This window comes from Haliotis rufescens, unplaced genomic scaffold (genome assembly GCF_023055435.1).
Source record: "Haliotis rufescens isolate VD_foot unplaced genomic scaffold, xgHalRufe1.0.p SCAF_8, whole genome shotgun sequence".
NCBI lineage: Eukaryota > Metazoa > Mollusca > Gastropoda > Lepetellida > Haliotidae > Haliotis > Haliotis rufescens.
Genome location: NW_025964372.1, coordinates 51,155,134 through 51,178,282, shown reverse-complemented (window position 1 = coordinate 51,178,282; position 23,149 = coordinate 51,155,134). Strand labels below are relative to the sequence as shown.

The 23,149-nt window shown below is 42.4% G+C and overlaps 2 protein-coding genes across 4 annotated transcripts in view; one reads left to right on the top strand and one right to left on the bottom strand.

The window, feature by feature from the left end:
- Positions 1-23,149, bottom strand: part of LOC124129019 — a 53,738-nt gene that overhangs the window by 11,181 nt on the left and 19,408 nt on the right. Inside the window, exons 6-7 of the mRNA XM_048389115.1 lie at positions 8,721-8,881; positions 7,879-8,122 (exon numbers count right to left, since the gene is read on the bottom strand). Of these exons, the coding sequence (XP_048245072.1) occupies positions 7,879-8,122; positions 8,721-8,881 (405 nt within the window). The remainder of the gene's footprint in view (positions 1-7,878; positions 8,123-8,720; positions 8,882-23,149) is intronic.
- On the top strand, positions 13,851-22,250 carry LOC124124516 (carbohydrate sulfotransferase 11-like). Of its 3 annotated transcripts, none has more exons than XM_048389118.1 (5): positions 13,851-13,992; positions 16,281-16,472; positions 17,049-17,217; positions 18,398-18,450; positions 21,113-22,250. In XM_048389118.1, exons 3-5 carry the CDS (start codon positions 17,109-17,111, stop codon positions 22,178-22,180), a joined length of 1,230 nt encoding a protein of 409 aa, XP_048245075.1. In that variant the 5' UTR covers positions 13,851-13,992; positions 16,281-16,472; positions 17,049-17,108; the 3' UTR covers positions 22,181-22,250. The 3 variants fall into 3 exon arrangements, with proteins under 3 accessions (XP_048245075.1, XP_048245074.1, XP_048245073.1); XM_048389117.1 differs by having other exon boundaries at positions 16,281-16,583; XM_048389116.1 differs by having other exon boundaries at positions 16,281-17,217.

Here is a 23,149-nt window from a genome sequence, read left to right as displayed (position 1 = left end):
TTTAGACCATACCCATGTGTGTAGAAATACACAGTGTTTCTGATATTATCGTATTTTTTAACAGTTATAGAAAAAGTGAATTGCATCTTCAAGGTGATATCCACAAGTGCAGTCTGGTATGTCTGATACATGTCGTCTAAACTTATCAGCGTTTAAGTCACTGCAGCCGAGCCTAAGGCGACAGTGGACAATTTGGCATGATCTATGAAAATATTTGAAGTCAAAATTATTAATAATTGCATCAGAACGATTAATTAAGGATTTGATTTCTTTTAATGAGCGAGCATTAGTTACTTCATCGGATAGAGGGTTCCGCAGGTTGATCATATCCAGAAAAAATGATAATAAGCATAGGACTGTGTTCTACATTTGATTGTTTGTATGTTGAATCTTTTCCTAAGGTTATATTTCCTGTTATCAGAGAATTGAATATACACTTTTCAAATAATTTGGCTAAGCAACTTGTGAGTGCTACAAGTCTATAATTTGAGCATTCATGTTCATCGCTGACACTGACACCGCATCAGCCCGGCAGTGGACTTGACACAATTATTTGCGCACCGATTATATAACTCCTACAGACAGGTGGGGTGGTTGTTCAAAGCGAAACGGACGACCCCGTCTGTTATCTAATAAATGCTGTGCGGCGCCTTTGATCTTGCCTCCAACCATACACCTTATAGTAGTAAACGACGATCAGGATGGCCTGGAAATAAACACAATTCTGTCTGCCCGGTGCATCCACAATTAACTAGAATGCTTCATATCTACAAATATATATAGAAAATAGATTGCACTTCTTTATTTAATCATTACCCTTTTTTACCCTAATAGTACAAGTGCTTCCCCGTGTGCGAGATAGGCTTAAGTCGGAAAGCGCACGTTATATCTCCGAGGTACCTATCTACCAGAACTCTATTTGCTGTTCTGGCCATACATAAATATATGTAAGTTACGTACATGGGGAGGCTAGATTATTTACAGCTTACAGCAATATAGTGCAAATATTATGTTCAATAAAAGAAAACGTTGATAGATCTATAACACACTTTTTGTACTATTAAACCAACTGTGGACTTTTAAGACATTTTCGCTTATTGTAATAACATCTAGCTAACCAATCATGTCTATCTCTGAAATCCACAAGCATAGTTGCTGTCAAACCTAAAAAAACATATTCAGGGAGGTCAGTTTTGATTTGCCAAGCACCTTAAGGTGAGTTTATTTTTAAACTGTCAAAAGCGATTGTCCCTTCAATACTAGTATATGTCTGGAAGCTGTCTCTCGGACTGTTATGGGTTATGATGTATTTTATGATATAACTGGGGAATGTTCAAATTAGTTACTGTCGTTTAATCCAACGTTCTAACTGTCAACTGTCTCAACAGGATCATAGGTTTGGTTATATATCTCCTCCCTGTCTCTATGTCTTAAGTTGTTAATCGGTAACTGCGGTACAAATGTATCAACTTATTCATCTATTGTTGCAAACTTGACTGATTTAAACATATCTTATTGATCATGAACTACTCAGTCAGTCAAGCACCTGTATCAGAAATGTAAAACCAGCCATGTTTCATGTAGTCCCAATATCACTTAAAAATGCCGATGTAACGTGACAAATAAATTTACTCACAGGCAATATATTTTTCGTGAGAGTGAAGCACAATTTTATTAAAGTTTTATTAACAATTTCATAAACTATAATAATATTAATATTAAAATTCATCATCACTTGCCAAGTTTATGAAAATGTCCCCATTTGGGAGATGTCACATATAAACAAGGATTCGAACTAAGTTTGATCGTCTTTGACACTGAGGTTTATCCCCACTTTGCCAGCAAACTGCAGAAGATTAACAGTGAGTGAGTGAGCATCGTTTCTATGTTTATACAAGAAAAGATGTCATGCCAAAAACGCTCACAGTAGTTAGTAAGTAAACTCACGACCTGTCATGACCTGGTTGAGTGACTTCCTCAAATGAACGTGAAAGGATTACCCACAGAGAAAGAAAGGATTAAAGTCACCCATAAATCTTATCCTAACGTAGTACTCCAACTTCTAAATGCCTCTCAAAGAAGGATTAAAATCCTAAAGATATCCTATCTACGTGGTATAGGTACTCACAACCTCTAATAATAAACTGTTACGTTTGGTATCCCCAGCAATACTCACTATGGTAATTGGGCAAATGTAAAAATCACAAACCCTAACGAGATTCTGTCTACATGGTCACACCCGGTGATTGTGAAGATCTCAAATTTTATCAACTGTCAGACAGCATGGCTGTTCATATTCATTTACAACATCCTCTTATAATTAGTATAAAAGTGTCCCACACAAAACCTTCTTTTATTTATTTTTCAAAATACAACACAGAAAGTTGGGTGTGGGGAAATGGGACATATTCCTACGTGAAATAATAAGACATTAGTAGTGGTGACGGCTATGTCATAATTGAACTGTCTAAAGCATAAATTTGGCGAACGAAAAACGTTATATTTGCAATCAAATGGAATGACTCGTGTGGGCAAATGAATATGTTCGCAATCCACAAACAATTATTTTATTAATGGCGAACATTTACCAACCCGCGACAATCGTGTCAACACGGGGGTTTCTTAGCAATAAACTCGCATCTAAATTCACTACTGTTCTACTGTCGGCTAGCCACAATGGCTAGACTGGACCCTAGTGGAATGGTTCATGCCATAAAAGTCTAGCAACCGAACACTAATTAAGATGGGCCGACCTTGTATTTACGGTCTGGTGAACACAGCTCAATGGCCGCTCATTAACTCAAATTTCACATCTCACTGTTTTGTTTTATTTCACTATTCATTTGATAAATTTGTCAACTTCAACTGGAACCCGGTCCCGTGTTACACGCGTGGCACACGCGTGTGCAACGGGTTGCACACGCGATTCACACCCGTTGGACACCCGTGTCCAACGGGTGTGAATCGCGTGTGCAACCCGTTGAGCACCCGTGTCACATGCGTGTTACACGCGTTCTCAACGCGTGTTAGGGGAATGAACTTTTAGGCAGTAGTGTACATTGCTGAATATTCTCGCCGATATTCAAACCCTCAACCCCTAACACTACATTGCTGAATAGTCTCACAGATATTTCCACCCTCAGCCCCTAACACTACATTGCTGAATATTCTCACCGATATTTCCACCCTCAGCCCCTAACACTACATTACTGAATATTCTATCCGATATTCCCACCCTCATCCCCCTAACACTACATTTCTGAATATTCCCACCCTCAGACCCTAACACTACATTGCTGAATATTCTCACCGATATTCAAACCCTCAACCCCTAACACTACATTGCTGAATAGTCTCACAGATATTTCCACCCTCAGCCCCTAACACTACATTGCTGAATATTCTCACCGATATTCCCACCCTCATCCCCTAACACTACATTGCTGAATATTCTCACCGATATTCAAACCCTCAACCCCTAACACTACATTGCTGAATAGTCTCACAGATATTTCCACCCTCAGACCCTAACACTACATTGCTGAATATTCTCACCGATATTCCCACCCTCATCCCCTAACACTACATTGCTGAATATTCTCACCGATATCCCTACCCTCACCCCCTAACACTACATTGCTGAATATTCTCACCGATATCCCTACCCTCACCCCCTAACACTACATTGCTGAATATTCTCACTGATATCCCTACCCTCACCCCCTAACACTACATTGCTGAATATTCTCACCGATATCCCTACCCTCACCCCCTAACACTACATTGCTGAATATTCTCACCGATATCCCCACCCTCAACCCCTAACACTACATTGCTGAATATTCTCACCGATATCCCTACCCTCACCCCCTAACACTACATTGCTGAATATTCTCACCGATATCCCCACCCTCAACCCCTAACACTACATTGCTGAATATTCTCACCGATATCCCTACCCTCACCCCCTAACACTACATTGCTGAATATTCTCACCGATATCCCTACCCTCACCCCCTAACACTACATTGCTGAATATTCTCACCGATATTCCTACCCTCACCCCCTAACACTACATTGCTGAATATTCTCACCGATATCCCTACCCTCACCCCCTAACACTACATTGCTGAATATTCTCACCGATATCCCTACCCTCACCCCCTAACACTACATTGCTGAATATTCTCACCGATATCCCTACCCTCACCCCCTAACACTACATTGCTGAATATTCTCACCGATATCCCTACCCTCACCCCCTAACACTACATTGCTGAATATTCTCACCGATATCCCTACCCTCACCCCCTAACACTACATTGCTGAATATTCTCACCGATATCCCTACCCTCACCCCCTAACACTACATTGCTGAATATTCTCACCGATATCCCTACCCTCACCCCCTAACACTACATTGCTGAATATTCTCACCGATATCCCTACCCTCACCCCCTAACACTACATTGCTGAATATTCTCACCGATATCCCTACCCTCAGCCCCTAACACTACATTGCTGAATATTCTCACCGATATCCCTACCCTCACCCCCTAACACTACATTGCTGAATATTCTCACCGATATCCCTACCCTCACCCCCTAACACTACATTGCTGAATATTCTCACCGATATCCCTACCCTCACCCCCTAACACTACATGCTGAATATTCTCACCGATATCCCTACCCTCACCCCCTACACTACATTGCTGAATATCCCTACGCTCACCCCCTAACACTACATTGCTGAATATTCTCACCGATATCCCTACCCTCAGCCCCTAACACTACAATGCTGAATATTCTCACCGATATCCCTACCCTCACCCCCTAACACTACATTGCTGAATATTCTCACCGATATCCCTACCCTCACCCCCTAACACTACATTGCTGAATATTCTCACCGATATCCCTACCCTCACCCCCTAACACTACATTGCTGAATATTCTCACCGATATCCCTACCCTCACCCCCTAACTCTACATTGCTGAATATTCTCACCGATATCCCTACCCTCACCCCCTAACACTACATTGCTGAATATTCTCACCGATATCCCTACCCTCACCCCCTAACACTACATTACTGAATATCCCTACCCTCACCCCTAACACTACATTGCTGAATATTCTTACCGATATCCCTACCCTCACCCCCTAACACTACATTGCTGAATATCCCTACCCTCACCCCGTGACTCTGCTGACTGACATATAGAATACTACACTCGTTCTCGTAAGATACTATTTTTACGAAACGAGTGAACTTTCTATGGTATCTGACCGAGCGAAAGCGAGGTCAGATACCATAGAAAGTTCACGAGTTTCGTAAAAATGGTATCTTACGAGAACGAGTGTAGTATTTTATTTATTACCCACATTTTTAAGGACGAAAATAGCGTTTTCGTTACTTTATACGCCAAACGCAAAATGGCTCGAACTCTGGTTGCGCATGAATAGTAAAATGCCCAAATATAGACATGCTAACTTATTTACGCATTGGTAAATAGTTCCTGTTGTTTGTGTATGAATAATTGACAATACAGCTCATGCCAGGAAATAACAGTTTTAATTTGGAGAGAGTAAACTAACTGGAATGTGTATGATGTGTACACACTGAACAAGAACATGTAAAAAGTCAAACGTCGCCTCCCGTTTGAATCTCGGCCATGCCGCAGAGACGTTCACTCGCGCCGCTAGTACATTCAACAGTTAGCCTACTCAACATTACTGTCGTCAGTGGACCTAGTTTCCAGCTTTTGACGTTTCGGAGCATAGAAATCACTGTGGTCACCAAGGAAGTTAATGTTTATCGTTCCTCCATATATAGGAGCAGAGAATATGGAATTGACAAAGTCGCACCGAGTTTGCTTGGATTGTGCGGAGGTCACAACATTGACGGAACGAGATGTGCTTTCGGGAAGGGCAAGGTCACCGCGAGTGTTGGAAGAGATCATGTTACTAATGTCACGATGTTGAACGCTGGAAATACTGCTGTAGTTGTTCACACTTTGGATGTTTTTGTGACCGGAAATTTGCATGATTTCTGTGCCCGGTACACCAATCTCACGGAGTGATTAAATCATGGTTTTCCTGGCCGAGTGATTTGTGACACGTTTTCCAGTGATTCCCGCTGAATTGGATATTCTTTTCATAATTGAGCCAAGTTTATTTTTTCCAACTGGTCCACGTTTAAACCAAGGATGGTTAGGGGCAGGTGCTAATTTCGAATTCGTGGCCAAATAGAACGGAGTGTCTGGTGAACAAAAATCTACCGGTCGCAAACTGGCATACAGTTTGTACAGTGCAACTGGACATCGTGGGTCGTTAGTGGACCATGCACGGGGAGGCACGTCACGGACATTACGTGTGTCATTGCCTGTGCGTGTCTTTGTTTGACGTTCATTGTACTCAATGAACTCTCTACCATCTGAGTCGAGTTTTAGAACTACATCTCCCCACCTCATCAAGTGATGAGGTTTTACACTTCGGAGACCAAAGTGTCTTGTGTTATTCCACCACAGTGTGTTGAGAATGGATTCTGGATTATTAGGACCCAATTCGTTTGCATCAAACATCATGTTTATTTCATCATCGGACAGACTTTCGGCCCTATTAGGTAAGTTTCCTCGCCCTTCTCTTTTTAGAACTTTTTGTTTGGTTGACAGGACTTCGCGAAGTTTTGAAAACTCACGATCCTGCAACAAGGACTTTTCATATGCCCTTGATTTTAGAAATCTGTCAATACTTGATAGCTTTGATGTCAAAGAGCTTGGTTCATAGTCCTGGCCGTTTGATTTCTTTGTCAAGATGAAAAAGCTACACAATACATCGCATAGTTCATTTGGGGGTATGGTTTCAACCGGCCTAGAATCAGCGTTGGCGTTCATGAATTTCTCCAAAATACTTATGTCATATTGGGTTTTTCTCCAGGTGTTTTGATTTCGATTTTGATGTATGAAATTGTCAGTGTTTGAACAGTCATACTGATACACATTGTCACCTGGTATATCATCAAAAAAGTCATCCTTAAATAGTTCCTCATAGACACATTCTGGAACAGTGTCAAATGGGTTCAAAACGGATATAGGGGCCGATGATACAGTCTCAGGAACAACAGTAAGTCTATGCCGTCCTACTTGTCTCATTTCACCATTTAGAGTTTTGATATTGTAGGCATTGAATGTTCCAAGTGGTTGAACAATAGAAAGCACCCGTCCTCTAACTTCTCCGTCAATTTTGACACAATCGTTAACGCGAATAGTGGTAGCCATCTTTCGATCTGCGCTAATATTTTAGCAGACGATCGTGCCGGAGATGTTGTTTTTTTGTAGTAGCCTATATTTGTTACCAAATGCAAAATGTTTCAAGTTAGCCAAACAAAATACCATTTATTGTCATGACACGTATTAAAATTGCTTGTGATTGTTTGTAAATGTCTCTCGTTTTCACGAGAATCCTACAGTTCTGCTTCGTAGTAGTAAAGAGTTGTGAAATCGAATGACGTCTCGTGATTGTTTATGAATGAAAAAAGTAGTTCCGGTGTGACCGAGGTCACGATTGTCCAATCAAAACGAATAAAACGAGGTCAACCTTGTACGACACACGTGTGACGTACGGATTTAGTATCTTACCACCTGTATCTTCACCACGTGGGTAATAAATGAACATATCGTACAGATAAAAACAGTTGTTAAATTATCTTAATAAGAATTAAATAACAAGGCGCCCAGAGATTCTCTTCAAACATTATAGATTTGCATGGGCTGTATTTGATATATTTGTGTCAGGGTCTGTGAGACAGACTAAGAAAATGTGAAAGGCCTTATTGTCATTATTATAACAGCAAATGTTGAATACTGCACATACCTAGGTAATGCATGTGGTTAGCAGCTTCTGTTACATAGATTGTCCCTGTGAAGGAACGGTTGGTACATGCGCCGGGGGTTCTGGCCATGGTCTTCACACTAGGCTCTCCAGGTGGGATCAGTAGGCTCTCTTGACCAGTTGTCAGGATACCTGCATCATAAGCTCGCAGGACCGGGGTGAAGTAGATTTTCATTCCTGATTGGTCGAAATAGTCACTTCTCTTTTCGGGATTGTTCCAGTGCAACTGTGATAAGAGTGAATAGGTTAGAAAGGATAACCATTGACAGGGCTCCGTTCTACCTACACATGGGCAGGCAATGGCCGATTCCATGTAGTCTGCGATTGGATGACACTGAACATAGCATTCATTGGTTCTCGGTGTCGAATGTAAACAAATAGCGGACTAAGTGAAGCTTATTCGTGAAGTAAAATTGCTCTTGCCAAAATTAACATCAGCAAATCAGTTTGTTGTATTTTATCGGTAAAAAATCAATCTCAATTTCGTAAGTAAGGACGTTACGCATGCGCACCGGATATGTCCAAAAGAGCTTGGGTCAAATTTTTTGTATACTTTTTGTATTTGGTATGGAGTTGTTTGGGTACATTGTATATGTATTACTTCTGCGAAGACATGTGATCAATCATTATTGGAAAACGTTGAAACTGAAGTGATTGTAGCGGGTTTCATCATGGTTGTAAACGTCTTACGACCGCATCACTTCCGGCTTTACTCCCACGTAGAACTAACACGCTGCGATAAATCTTTTGTTCAAAGCGGCGTCATTCCAGCTTACGCACTGACTCAATTAAGGTATAGGCAGAAGACAGTGTCTGCAACTTACCTGAACAGCTAACTTCTTGAAGCCGTGTACCCCCATCCGGAATCCCACCGACTCGTGGATGCAATCACCAGCGTTGCCCAATGTCCAGAGGCTCACGAGGGCACGACAGCTCCCACCAGGAAGCATGCCGCAAACAAAGGGGGCAAGGGATTCATCTTCATCTGAAAGAGGAGTAGAAGGTCAAACCTCCTTCATCCAGAACCACCTCCGTGGTCTAGTGGACAGAGTGTCCGGAGACAGGTCGGTGGTTTGATCCCCTGGTCGCGTCATACCAAAAGAGATATCTGTATATCAGTTTCAGACATAGTACTTTCACTGTCTCATGACAGCTCTTCAGCGTAATTGAATATGATATATGAATGGCGTTATATATATATAAACGAGGTCCCCTTCGTATCCCCTTTATATACATCGTGGAATGATTTTGCCTCTCCCGAGCTTAAGCAGGGGACAAAGAAAACTGATTCCATGTGGGACCATAATTTATTACCCATCGCTTTCAAAGTTTTCATAACGCCCTACAAACATCAGATTGCGTTCTCTGTATAAGAAGAGATATTCGTAGTAATACAAGTGTTTGGTAAACCAAATGTCGACCGTATAACACATTTAAGAAAATCCTTGCACGCAGAAAAAAATACCATGGATTAAGGTTTTGAAATAACGACTTAACGTTTGGGAGTACAATTACTGTTTTCTCAACATTTAATTTTCATATGTATAAGGTTATACACTTAAAAATATTTTTAAAATACTTCTAGGATTTTAACACTGAAATTCAATCGACACAGTTCAGTCGATATGAAACGAGCGGGTCATCGTGGAGCCGACATGTTTGAATAAGCATAAACAGGGACAAGACAAGATAACAACAGCAACATTCAAGAAACAGTGTTTCAACAACATTGCTATTTATGCCTGTTTTTCATCCGAAGCCGAATCGCTCATACGTGAACAATGTCAACGTTTGACTTGGGCCGAACACGTTGTGAGGTCATTGCGAAAATGAGCGTCACCCGAATCAATGCTAATTTTAAAAACATCACCATGGATCGGACCAGAAAACACAGTGCCAACAACTTAGAAATAGTTTTCATTCCAACTGTGCTTGACTCAGAGTGTTGTTTGCACGTGACTTAGGTCCAGGTCAAGGACGGAAGTGCGCATGTACGTGCCGAGGATACCACAGGCATGGCGCGTGACACGAGGATCTGGCTAATTCCTTGTGTCCTGGCACTCCCACAACGTGCAGGTGCGATGTTGTCGCTGAGTGTTTGACGCATGATATAACGCGCACTATGGTTGGTGAGACATACGTCTGTCAACGGACAAGTTCGCATGATGGGCCTTGTTTTTCATGATACCTCCAAGTTTATTTTTTCTCGCCGTTTGAAACCTGAGCCTCGCCACACCGGGGATCCCTCAGCGTGCGAAGCCAAACAGAAGGAGTGTTCAGAAGAGGAGAAAGTCGTTGGACACAAGATTTTGTACTTCTTGGTGCGTCCAGTGGGACATCGGTCGGATCATACATCGCTGGCAGCCAACACAGACACGGGACGGGAACATAGGGTACAAATCAAAACAGGGGATTGCATCGGACATAATTTTGATCACTGATGTGTCAAATCTGGAAATGTCCTCCACGTGCCTACTATAAAACGTTTTGAAAGCTCTACTGGGACCTTGACTCTTGTGAGTGAGTTTTGAGTGAGTTTGGTTTTACGCCGCTTTTAGAAATATTCCAGCAATATCACGGCGGGGGACACCAGAAATGGGCTTCACACATTGTACCCATGTCGGGATTCGAACCCGGGTCTTCGGCGTGACGAGCGAACGCTTTAACCACTAGGCTACCCGACCGCCCCCTTGACTCTTGTAACCCTGATTATCCCTGCAACAACTTCTGAACAACGGTCGCTGACTCCCCTTGACATTGTAGAAAGTGTATGCCCGATTAACTTCAAAAGGTGTGAAACGTGGACACAACAGCCTGGAGCTGCTGGACTCTTGCTCGACATGAAGGCAAGGTTGGTTGGTTGGTTATTTTACGCCGCACTCAGCAATATTTCAGCTATATGACGGCGGTCTGTAAATAATCAAGCCTGGACCAGACAATCCAGTGACTGATATCATGAGCATCGATCCACGCAATTGGGATCGATGACATGTATCAACCAAGTCAGCGAGCCTGACCACCCGATCCCGTTAGTCGCTTTTTACGACAAGCATAGTCACCTTTTACGGCAAGCATGGGTTGCTGAAGACCTATTCTACCCCGGTATCTCGACGTGAAGGGAAAGTTGACGGTTGGACAGTTGAAGTCATCCCTATTGGCATGCAGTCTTGTAGAGAAGTTGTTGTCACTCTGAATCTGTAAACATAGATCTAAATATGACACAGATGAGACGGTTTTGCTTGTGTCTTTTACGCCTGGTTCGGGTGGGTTGATCAGTGGAAGGGGATTGACTATTTGACCTGTTTTTGAACGAAAACTGCTAAGTTGAACATCGTTACATTTTCAGACCCGGATGCCCGTAGTAGGCGAGATGCATCGTGTGATATTTGGTCCTGTAGACTAAAAGAGATGACTGAACGATTGTCTGTCATAGACCATTTATCTTACAGCAGCTGTTCGACACTTCAAAATGTGACTAACGTTTGAATGCGAAGGTGGTCGATGGTATATGACAAGCACGAATGCAGTTTTCGGTTTTTACATACTCCAATATCGAACCATTTTAACATCGAATTTGCGCATAAGTTGCCTATTGTCGCGATTGCAGCGGCACATTAATAGACAATATTAATGTACAACGGATCAGTCACGTGTTCCGGTTGAATACCTACCACTCACACGCAATGTGATCCTTCACAAAATGTGTCAGCCATATCTGTCGATTATCAAGGCAATGATAATAATCAAAGAATAATTGCCTATCTCTCCGACCGACCATTTAATATGCATAGGGGGCCGCTGGGATTTTATCAAAAAAGTAATTTGTCACTGAAAATTCCTAAGAATAATAATCGCCTTCCACCCAAATTACATTGTTGCAAGGTGTTTTTCGAAATTCCGGCTCATAGATTTAAATAAAAAAATCTGGTTTTGCAGCTGAAGCTGAAAAAATATCTTATCTCGATGCAAATTCCCTGTCCCCACCCAGAATATCAAATGGTCGGTCCCTACAACCATACTGCCTCGAATCTCACACATATGTTTGAAACCAGTTAGCTCAATTGGGTTTCTCATCCACAGGTGTGTGAGAAATGAATTAGTTATCTATCAATGAAAATGGTTTAAATCCGTCAATATCTATCATCTTTACTAAAAGCAGCCATCTTTATAGCATCAAGTGACGTTTGATCTCGATAATGACCAGTCGAGAACCCAACCTATGTTTTATGGTGAGTGAGTTGGGTTTTAACGCCGCTTTTAACAGTATTCCAGTTATATCGCGGCGTGTCAGCTTAATGTGGGAGGAAAGCCCGAAGTGATGCAGGTCTCAGACGTTTACCACTTCGGTGAAACCCACGAGCACGGGTAGGGTGCTGACAAACCTAGAAACATAATCGGGGCGAACCGGGATTCGAACCCACAATCATAGGTTTCTGGCGTGCCCAGGGGACGCAACTCTGCACAGCGAATCGCGGCGCCTTAGACGACTGGGCCACCCGTGCCCCCCTATGTTTTATGATTTAAAGCAAACTGAATTGCATTGGAACTGATCGATAACTGTCTCCCTGAAGCCAATCTAATCCATGACGTCTTAAGCAATGGCCGATTTGGCAGACAGTTGAACTTGGCCTCTTATTTAATTCAATTCAAGAGACCGCCTCCGTGGTCTAGTGGTAGAGCGTCCGCCCGGAGAGCGGAATGTCCGGGGTTTGATCCCCGGCCGCGTCATACCAAAAGACGTTAAAAGATGGTACTTGCTGTAACCCTGTCTGGCGCTCGGCATTAAGGGGCTAAAACAAGGACTGGTCGGCTCGGAGTCAGTTTACTGTGTCTGAGTGGGGTATTCATGTTAAACTGCGGCATGGTATCTCAGTGGGCTAGCACTATAAATCGGCATCAGTCCGGACTAGTACAAGCAGCCACACACACGTGCATGCACGTCGCTGTATAAGTGCAATAATCTTAGACGTGACGTTAAACCCAGTTTCACCTCACCTATTTCAAGAGCCTCTGTTCAAATTTACGTCCAACTTTATGTTCAAGCTAGAGTTGGGAATCCTAATTAAGGAGTCGAAGGCAATATATGACTCCATGTCGTTTGATTGGCTGACCAAGTATGTTCGCGTTTATAAACATAAGACTACTCTTTGCTGATTGGCTGATAACAGAGTGGGCGGGGTTTGTGTTACATTACTGCGCTGAACAATATCACTGATCACATATCGTTGTCTTCGTTTTTCGTGGTAAGGTTAAATAAGCAGTCTAAGTTATTATTGTTTACTTATTTAGTCATAAGAATTGTCTACAATATGTGTTTTGCGTTCATGGATGCAGTAACGTATACCATGATGTGCGCACTTTCCGTCCATTCGCTACAGAGACTATACATGAATGCAAATGAATAACTTCTCTCGAAATTTTTATATATTGTGAGTGAGTGAGTTGTGTTTAACGCTGCTTTTAACAGTATTCCAGTTATATCGCGGTTTTATATATTATTTAAGTTTGAATGTTTGTTGCACGATATACAGGTATTTGGCAAATTTTTAAAAGTGTGTGTATGGTAGTATCAGTTTCATGGCCCTTACATTGAAGTATTCATCATCAACACGTATTATTCATAATAACTCACATCAACGATGTCAAGATGATGATGATGATGATGATGATGATGATGATGATGACTCAGGGACGATGATGTCAACGATGTCGGTGATGATAATGATATCGATAATTCTGACGCGATAATGAAGGTGAATGTCTCTATGATTATGATGATGTTGAAGATGACAATGATATTGAAGATGACACTGATGATGAAGATGATGATAGAGACAACGACGAGACGATGACGTATTGATGATGCTACTTTATGTGGGACGTGTGCTGTGTGAACGGGAGCCCTGCGTGCGACATATCGGCCGGGTAATTACAGGTGATAACGACCCCCGGAAATTGCAAGGATAAAATCTAGAATTACCAGCAGCAGGACCATGTGACAGCTGTGAAAGGTGGGCGTGGACTGTGAACAGCTACACACTCACAGACTATGTGGGAAGATGAAGGGAAGCGGTCATAATCGGCATATCAGCGCAGGTGAATATACTTTTACAATTTTAGTTGTTTTACTCGAGAGATGTAAATCATTGACTGAATATATCGCCAGCGTTCAACACATGCATATCGTTGTAATATAACTGTATATATGTTGCCGTCATGTTAATATGACAATGAGTAGTATTATGGATAACAACTTCTTTGTTATACATATACAACGTTTCAGAGTTACTTCTTACCCATTCATCAGATGAATGAGGGCATTGTAATATACACAGTGTCAAATTATCTACCTTTATATATTAATGATGCAGATAAACAGGGATATCGTTAGTGTCAGTTCGGATTGATCAAATATTTATATACAGTCACTACCGCTGTTGTCGCCAGGTTCGCCAGGTGTGTGTGTGTGTGTGTGTGTGTGTGTGTGTGTGTGTGTGTGTGTGTTTGGTTTGGTTTGGTTTGGTTATTTTGTTGGTTTGGTTTTGGAGGGGGGGAGGGGGGGGGGGGCCAAAAAACTTAGAGCAAGGGGAACAAAATGAACAAGTAACTTTGAGACGGAAAAAAATTCAGATACAGCGAGCAGCATTGACATATAATATGTATAGGTACATGTAACTTCGAGACATCATTTCAGATATAGCGAGTAGCATGGATAGATGATATAAACAGGTAACTTCGAGATAGGGATATCATTTGAGATATAGCGAGTAGCATGGATAGATGATATAAACAGCTAACTTCGAGATAGGGACATCATTTCAGATATAGCGAGTAGCATGGATAGATAATATATACAGGTAACTTCGAGACAGGGACATCATTTGAGATATAGCGAGTAGCATGGATAGATGATATAAACAGGTAACTTCGAGATAGGGATATCATTTGAGATATAGCGAGTAGCATGGATAGATGATATAAACAGGTAACTTCGAGACAGGACATCATTTGAGATATAGTGATCAGCATGGATGAGAATATAAACAGGTAACTTCGAGATAGGGATATCATTTGAGATATAGCGAGTAGCATGGATAGATGATATAAACAGGTAACTTCGAGACAGGACATCATTTGAGATATAGTGATCAGCATGGATAGATAATATAAACAGGTAACTTCGAGACAGGGACATCATTTGAGATATAGCGAGTAGCATGGATAGATAATATAAACAGGTAACTTCGAGACAGGGACATCATTTGAGATATGGTGAGTAGCATGGATAGATGATATAAACAGGTAACTTCGAGATAGGGATATCATTTGAGATATAGCGAGAAGCATGGATGGATGATATAAACAGGTAACTTCGAGATAGGGACATCATTTCAGATATAGCGATCAGCATGGATATATAATATAAACAGGTAACTTCGAGACAGGGACATCATTTGAGATATAGCGAGTAGCATGGATAGATAATATAAACAGGTAACTTCGAGATAGGGATATCATTTTAGATATAGCGAGTAGCATGGATATATAATATGTACAGGTAACTTCGAGATAGCGATATCATTTCAAATATAGCGAGTAGCATGGATAGATAATATAAACAGGTAAATTTGAGATAGGGACATCATTTCAGATATAGCGATCAGCATGGATAGATAATATAAACAGGTAACTTCGAGATAGGGATATCATTTGAGATATAGCGAGTGGCATGGATAGATGATATAAACAGGTAACTTTGAGACAGGGACATCTTTTATGATAAAGCGAGAAGCATGGATAGATGATATAAACAGGTAACTTCGAGATAGGGATATCATTTCAGATATAGCGAGTAGCGTCGATAGATGATATAAACAGGTAACTTTGAGACAGGGACATCACTTCAGATAAAGCGATCAGCATGGATAGATAATATAAACAGGTAACTTCGAGACAGGGGTATCATTTGAGATATAGCGAGTAGCATGGATAGATAATATATACAGGTAACCTCGAGACAGGGGTAGCATTTCAGCATTTCAGATATAGCGCGTAGCATGGATATATAATATAAACAGGTAACTTCGAGACAGGGACATCATTTGAGATATAGTGAGTAGCATGGATAGATGATATAAACAGGTAACTTCGAGATAGGGCCATCAACTTGAGATATTGTGAGTAGCATTGTGAGATAATGTAAACAGGACTTCGAGACAGGGACATCATTTGAGATATAGCGAGTAGCATGGATAGATAATATAAACAGGTAACTTCGAGACAGGGACTTCATTTGAGATATAGCGAGTAGCATGGATATATATGTACAGGTAACTTCGAGACAAGTACTTCAGTCGGTTAATATAGTCATGTCGTCGGCGCAGGTTGTCAGTCAGCCTGATACAGCGAGGGGAACCCTACCGTCGCGGAGCGGAAATAGAACTGGATGACCATAGCAGCCTGGCAAAAGTTTCAACATTGATCAAGACTGATCACAGGAAGTACTGTGTAATCCAAGACGGAACAACGCAAATCACCCTGGATTCACGAATGCTCAAAGCAACCCTTTTAAATCTGTAAATGATGACTACCCATTGCAAGTCGGTCAACGTCAATTCTATGTTGTGTAAATTAAGACTTTGCAACGTCAATTCTGTGCTCATGTAAATTGAGACTACCCAATGCAAGTTAGTCAATGTCAGTTCTATGTTCATGTAAATTAAGACTGGGCAATGTCAATTCTATGCTCATGTAAATTAAGACTTTGCAACGTCAATTCTGTGCTCATGTAAATTAAGACTACCCAATGCAAGTTAGTCAATGTCAATTCTATGTTCATGTAAATTAAGACTGGGCAATGTCAATTCTATGCTCATGTAAATTAAGACTTTGCAACGTCAATTCTGTGCTCATGTAAATTAAGACTACCCAATGCAAGTTAGTCAAGGTCAATTCTATGTTCATGTAAATTAAGACTGGGCAATGTCAATTCTGTGTTCATGTAAATTAAGACTGGGCAAGGTCAATTCTGTGTTCATGTAAATTAAGACTACCCAATGCAATTTGGTCAGCTCAAACCATGTTTAAATCGACTTCTCAACCCAAAGTCTATTTATGTCAAGACTTTAAACGAAAGCCCGGTTTATATCAAGATTGGTCAAAGCTTTCCAAGGCTGATCAACACGAATCCTGCTGAAACGTAACGCGACACAATGACAGCTGTTCGTTGCCTGTTCCTCTGCACGCGCAGGGTGCCCCGCCCCCTGGCGGCAATGGCTGCGGTGGGGATGATAACACTAACAGTATACTGTTGTACAACAGGCAAGTATGGTTATCTGTGTGTTATCTGTGTGTTATCTGTGTGTAACAATAGGCAGTTATCAGTGTAACAAGGGACGTCAGTCTGACTGGCGGACAAGCGTAAGTGCTGTAGTGCATCGCGTTAATATTTGTTCATCATTCCTAAAAATCATCATCACCAGCCTCGTCCACCAGCTGTGACAACATGGTGAAAGATATATACTCACGATGACAAATTGTGCGCTTAGTAGAATGGCCACGTGATACCTGTTTGGCTACACCCTCTGACATATTGCCAATACCGTCACCGACACAATTTTTAAACAGATTAAAATATGTTACTGCAAACTGGGCGTTCGTTACAGCGTCACGGCGGAAATGTTCAGCCATGTAGGAATCTGATCCGGGTTTTGATACATGAGCCGGTATTAAAAAATCGAATAATCATAGTTGTCCTGAGTAATTGATCTGGGGCTTTTATGAAATGAAAAATGATACTATCGAATTATTTTTTCTTGTGAAAGAAAACACGGACACACGTCCAACCCGAGGTTCCCGAGGATATACGTTTATAGTAAACTTTCACAAAGCGAACGTAACGCTACGTCTGTAGTAGTTTAAGTCTGTGTTAAAGTAATAATAATTATGATAAGTGCAAGTAGATGCTCAGAGCGCTACACTATTTTTACCCCGGTCAATGGATCGGTGAGCACTCGATTTTCATCCTCAGCTCCCTGGGGAGTATACAACCCAACTTCTAAGGCGCTAGAAGGTTAACAGCCACATTACCATCTTATCCTACCGGGTACCCACTCACTGCTGGGTGAACAGAGGCAAATTTCGAACAAAGTCACTTGCCTAAGGAGACACCACATGTGGTACATGTGATTCAGTGTAGGGCAGGACCGAAGCCCTAGAAACTCTCAGGAGTCAAGCTGCTTAACGTGGTCACCCATCCAACTACTCATCATTCTGATCTGGATGTGTGATAAAGAATAATAATACATGCAATGGAAACTCTAACGCCGGTTTATCATATCTGTAGCACTAAGATATTTTAACAAGCGTATAATAGCTGTACATAGACGACTATCTCTCCTATATTTGTACTCAGACTTACACAGTGAGTGTGTGAGTGAGTATTCTGGTGGAAATAACGGACAATAATGTCTTATATGTTTTTCATTTCATCATCTACCAGGCCACAAAGTCCATCGGAAGTCAACTAGTGATGATGTAGCCAGAACGTCACAGGTAATCAGTTCGATAAATGTTACGGGTTTCAGACTTCCCTTGGTTATAAACTATGACCAGCGCATTTTTTAATTAGTGTGTACATATATCCCCCGCTGATCATGCTCAGATGTGTACATGTTTCCCATGGTGATCATGCACAGATATGTACATGTCTTCAAAGGTGATCATGCTCAGATGTGTACATGTCTTCAAAGGTGATCATGCTCAGATGTGTACATGTCTTCAAAGGTGATCATGCCCAGATGTGTACATGTCTTCAAAGGTGATCATGCCCAGATGCGTACGTGTCTTCAAAGGTGATCATACCAAGATGTGTACATGTTTCCCAAGGTGATCATGCCCAGATGTGTACATGATTCCCAAGGTGATCATGCCCAGATGTGTACATGTCTTCAAAGGTGATCAAGCCCAGATTCGTACATGTCTTCAAAGGTGATCATGCCCAGATGCGTACATGTCTTCAAAGGTGATCATGCCCAGATGCGTACATGTCTTCAAAGGTGATCATGCCCAGATGCGTACATGTCTTCAAAGGTGATCATGCCCAGATGCGTACATGTCTCCAAAGGTGATCATGCCCAGATGTGTACATGTCTTCAAAGGTGATCATGCCCAGATGTGTATATGTTTCCCAAGGTGATCATGCCCAGATGTGTACATGTTTCCCAAGGTGATCAAGCCCAGATGTGTACATGTCTTCAAAGGTGATCAAGCCCAGATGTGTACATGTCTTCAAAGGTGATCATGCCCACATGTGTACATGTTTCCCAAGGTGATCATGCCCAGATGTGTACATGTGTCCCAAGGTGATCATGCACAGATGTGTACATGTTTCCCAAGGTGATCATGCACAGATGTTTACATGTTTCCCAAGGTGATCATGCACAGATGTGTACATGTGTCCCAAGGTGATCATGGACAGATGCGTACATGTGTCCCAAGGTGATCATGCACAGATGTGTACATGTGTCCCAAGGTGATTATGCACAGATGCGTGCATGTGTCCCAAAATGATCATGCACAGATGTGTACATGTGTCCCAAGGTGATCATGCACAGGTGTGTACATGTGTCCCAAGATGATCATGCACAGATGTGTACATGTGTCCCAAGATGATCATGCACAGATGTGTACATGTGTCCCAAGGTGATCATGCCCAGATGTGTACATGTCTTCAAAGGTGATCATGCTCAGATGTGTACATGTCTTCAAAGGTGATCATGCTCAGATGTGTACATGTCTTCAAAGGTGATCATGCCCAGATGTGTACATGTTTCCCAAGATGATCATGCCCAGATGTGTACATGTTTCCCATGGTGATCATGCCTAGATGTGTACATGTCTTCAAACGTGATCATGCCCAGATGTGTACATGTCTTCAAAGGTGATCATGCCAAGATGTGTACATGTCTTCAAAGGTGATCAAGCCCAGATGTGTACATGTTTCCCAAGGTGATCATGCCCAGATGTGTACATGTTTCCCATGGTGATCATGAACAGATGTGTACATGTCTTCAAAGGTGATCATGCCCAGATGTGTACATGTTTCCCAAGGTGATCATGCCCAGATGTGTACATGTCTTCAAAGGTGATCAAGCCCAGATGTGTACATGTCTTCAAAGGTGATCATGCCCAGATGTGTACATGTCTTCAAAGGTGATCATGCCCAGATGCGTACATGTCTCCAAAGGTGATCATGCCCAGATGTGTACATGTCTTCAAAGGTGATCATGCCCAGATGTGTACATGTTTCCCAAGGTGATCATGCCCAGATGTGTACATGTTTCCCAAGGTGATCAAGCCCAGATGTGTACATGTTTCCCAAGGTGATCATGCACAGATGTGTACATGTCTTCAAAGGTGATTATCCCCAGATGCGTACATGTCTTCAAAGGTGATCATGCCCACATGTGTACATGTTTCCCAAGGTGATCATGCCCAGATGTGTACCGGTGTCCCAGGGTGATTATGCACAGATGCGTGCATGTGTCCCAAAATGATCATGCACAGATGTGTACATGTGTCCCAAGGTGATCATGCACAGATGCGTACATGTGTCCCAGGGTGATCATGCACAGGTGTGTACCGGTGTCCCAGGGTGATCATGCACAGATGTGTACCGGTGTCCCAGGGTGATCATACACAGATGTGTACCGGTGTCCCAGGGTGATCATGCACAGATGTGCCCGGTGTCCCAGGGTGATCATGCACAGATGTGCCCGGTGTCCCAGGGTGATCATGCACAGATGTGCCCGGTGTCCCAGGGTGATCATGCACAGATGTGCCCGGTGTCCCAGGGTGATCATGCACAGATGTGTACCGGTGTCCCAGGGTGATCATGCACAGATGTGTACCCCATGACTGTCTCCAGGTGGGGATACTGGAGCAGAATAATAATTCCCATATCAAACCATATTATGAGGATTCGGGTCATAAAAGATCCCATTATCCATGTTTTTCGCAAAATGATTAGGGAAAGTATCATTCGTGTTTTTAATTTGAAGCCTTGAAAGCAGTTTTTCTAGCATTTCAGACAGTACTTTAGAAACTGGTGTTAGTAATATGTCGTGTATCGTCATCAAGTAGAAAATACAATCCTCAGCGGTTCAAAGTTACCGTTTTGAGCAATAGAAAATACTCAATGCAATATTTTGTTTAGATACTGCACTGCAACGTGGTTGATGGCGGCGCCTCCGTGTATGCAGCGCGGCGACGTCGTCTGCAACAAGTCTGTGAGGGCAATAAGGGAACGGGGCGGACGGAAAACATCCTCGTCTACCGCAACATGTCCTACGGTGTGGTACCTAAGGCCGGCTGCACGTTTTGGATCCGCGTGTTCCGGTTCCTCCACAACGATACCAGGGGGCGCAACCTTGACAACCCATTCCAGATGACGAGGTATGAAGCCCATGGTGGTCCCAGGAAGATCAAGATGTACAGACTTCAGAAAGAGGAGGACAAGCGTGTTGTCATGGCAACAACACGTTTCATGGTTGCGAGAAACCCATTTACGCGATTGTTCTCGGCTTACATCGACAAGCTGTATCTTCCTGACTACTGGTCCAGCGCCGGGAAGACCATCGTCTCCCGCCGAGAGAATGCATCTTCTCGTAGTCTGAGTTGTGGACACGATGTTTCTTTCACTGAATTCCTTGGGCATGTTGTGGATGTCGGTGAACGTAATGCGGTCTCTCTGAACGGACACTGGCGTCCGATAGAGCACGCCTGTAACCCATGCGCATTCAAACCAGACATAGTGGCCACACAGGAGACGTTCTCACGAGATTCACGCTTCATACTGGAGAGATTCGGACTTGGACATCTATTACAGAACCATTCTCGCATAGATCACGTGCTGGACGAGTTGACAATACTAACCGACTGGAACTATCGTCCTCATGACATGTGCCTGACCCGGAAGCAGTTAGCAGCAAGGTTGTGGAGAACGTTTCAGACCAATGGCTACCTAACTCCTGGCTCGGAAGAACTTTTAGAAGCTGAGTCTTCAGAGAATCTGACAAAGGACAAACTGAAGCAGCTTATGTTCCGTTCCTATCGGGATTCCATTTTGACAAAACAGGAGTCTTCCTCACAGAGGCGATCCTACCTTAGACGGGCCTACGCCTCAGTACCACGGGGTATACTTGACAGAGTGGTCAAACTATTCAGAAATGACTTCTTATACTTCGACTACGACAGCTCTGTAGACACTCTTCTACATATGTGATAATGACTATATAAACTGCCATGATAGCGAAAATGTATTTGTGTTATTGTTATTAAAAACTTTTCTTCTTGATCTTGTTCTCATATTCTTCGACCGCCTCCATGGTCGGCTCGGAGTCAGTATACTGTGTCTGAGTTGGGTATTTATGTTAAACTGCGACATGGTATCTCAGTGTGCTAGCACTATAAATCCGCATGAGTTCAGACCAGTACAAGCACACACACACACACACACACGCACACACGCACACACACACACACACACACACACACACACACACGTCGCTATATTAGTGCAAAAATCTTGGACGCGACGTTAAACCCAAATTTCACCTCACCTCACATCATAATCCACTTCTTGTAATTAGGAGGCGGTTGGGTAGCCTAGTGGTTAAAGCGTTCGCTCGTCACGCCGAAGACATCGGTTCGACTCCAGACATGGGTACAATGTGTGAAGCCCATTTGTGGTGTTCCCCGCCTTGATATTGCTAGAATATTGCTAAAAGCGGCGTAAAACCATACTCACTCTTGTAAGTAGAGCCGTGTGCAGCTGAGGCATACAGTAGCAGAACGTTGTCATGACAACCATTAACTGCTCGACTGATATATAGGTACATCGTCCAATGAGAGATAAGCAAATGGGATCATTTTCGGCGGATAATCTAAACTGGTTATTTTCTTTCCAAATATTTACATGTGGTTTTACATTTTACATGTAAATGAATAAATTATACAATGTTTACATAGAATTTAATATATTCAACCAGACATGCAACTGGAAGCTGTGCTCAAATAACCATCTGCCGCAGATATTAGCATGATAAATATTAAGATGACAGCTGGAGGAAAATACGCGAAAATAACTCTAAGATGAAATACCGACCTCGACAGAGTTACGTAATCCAAATTAATCCTAAGGTAGCTTAAGTCGCAGTTTCCGGGATGGAGGGATGTGTGGCATCCGATCCAG

Bases quoted from the DNA above. Each gene is read 5' to 3' on its own strand.
- LOC124124516 (XM_048389118.1), top strand. From the start codon at position 17,109: ATGACAGCTGTTCGTTGCCTGTTCCTCTGCACGCGCAGGGTGCCCCGC. The intron at 17,218-18,397 runs GCAAGTATGGTT...ATCATCTACCAG, and splicing joins AGTATACTGTTGTACAACAG to GCCACAAAGTCCATCGGAAG. The intron at 18,451-21,112 runs GTAATCAGTTCG...TATTTTGTTTAG, and splicing joins ATGTAGCCAGAACGTCACAG to ATACTGCACTGCAACGTGGT.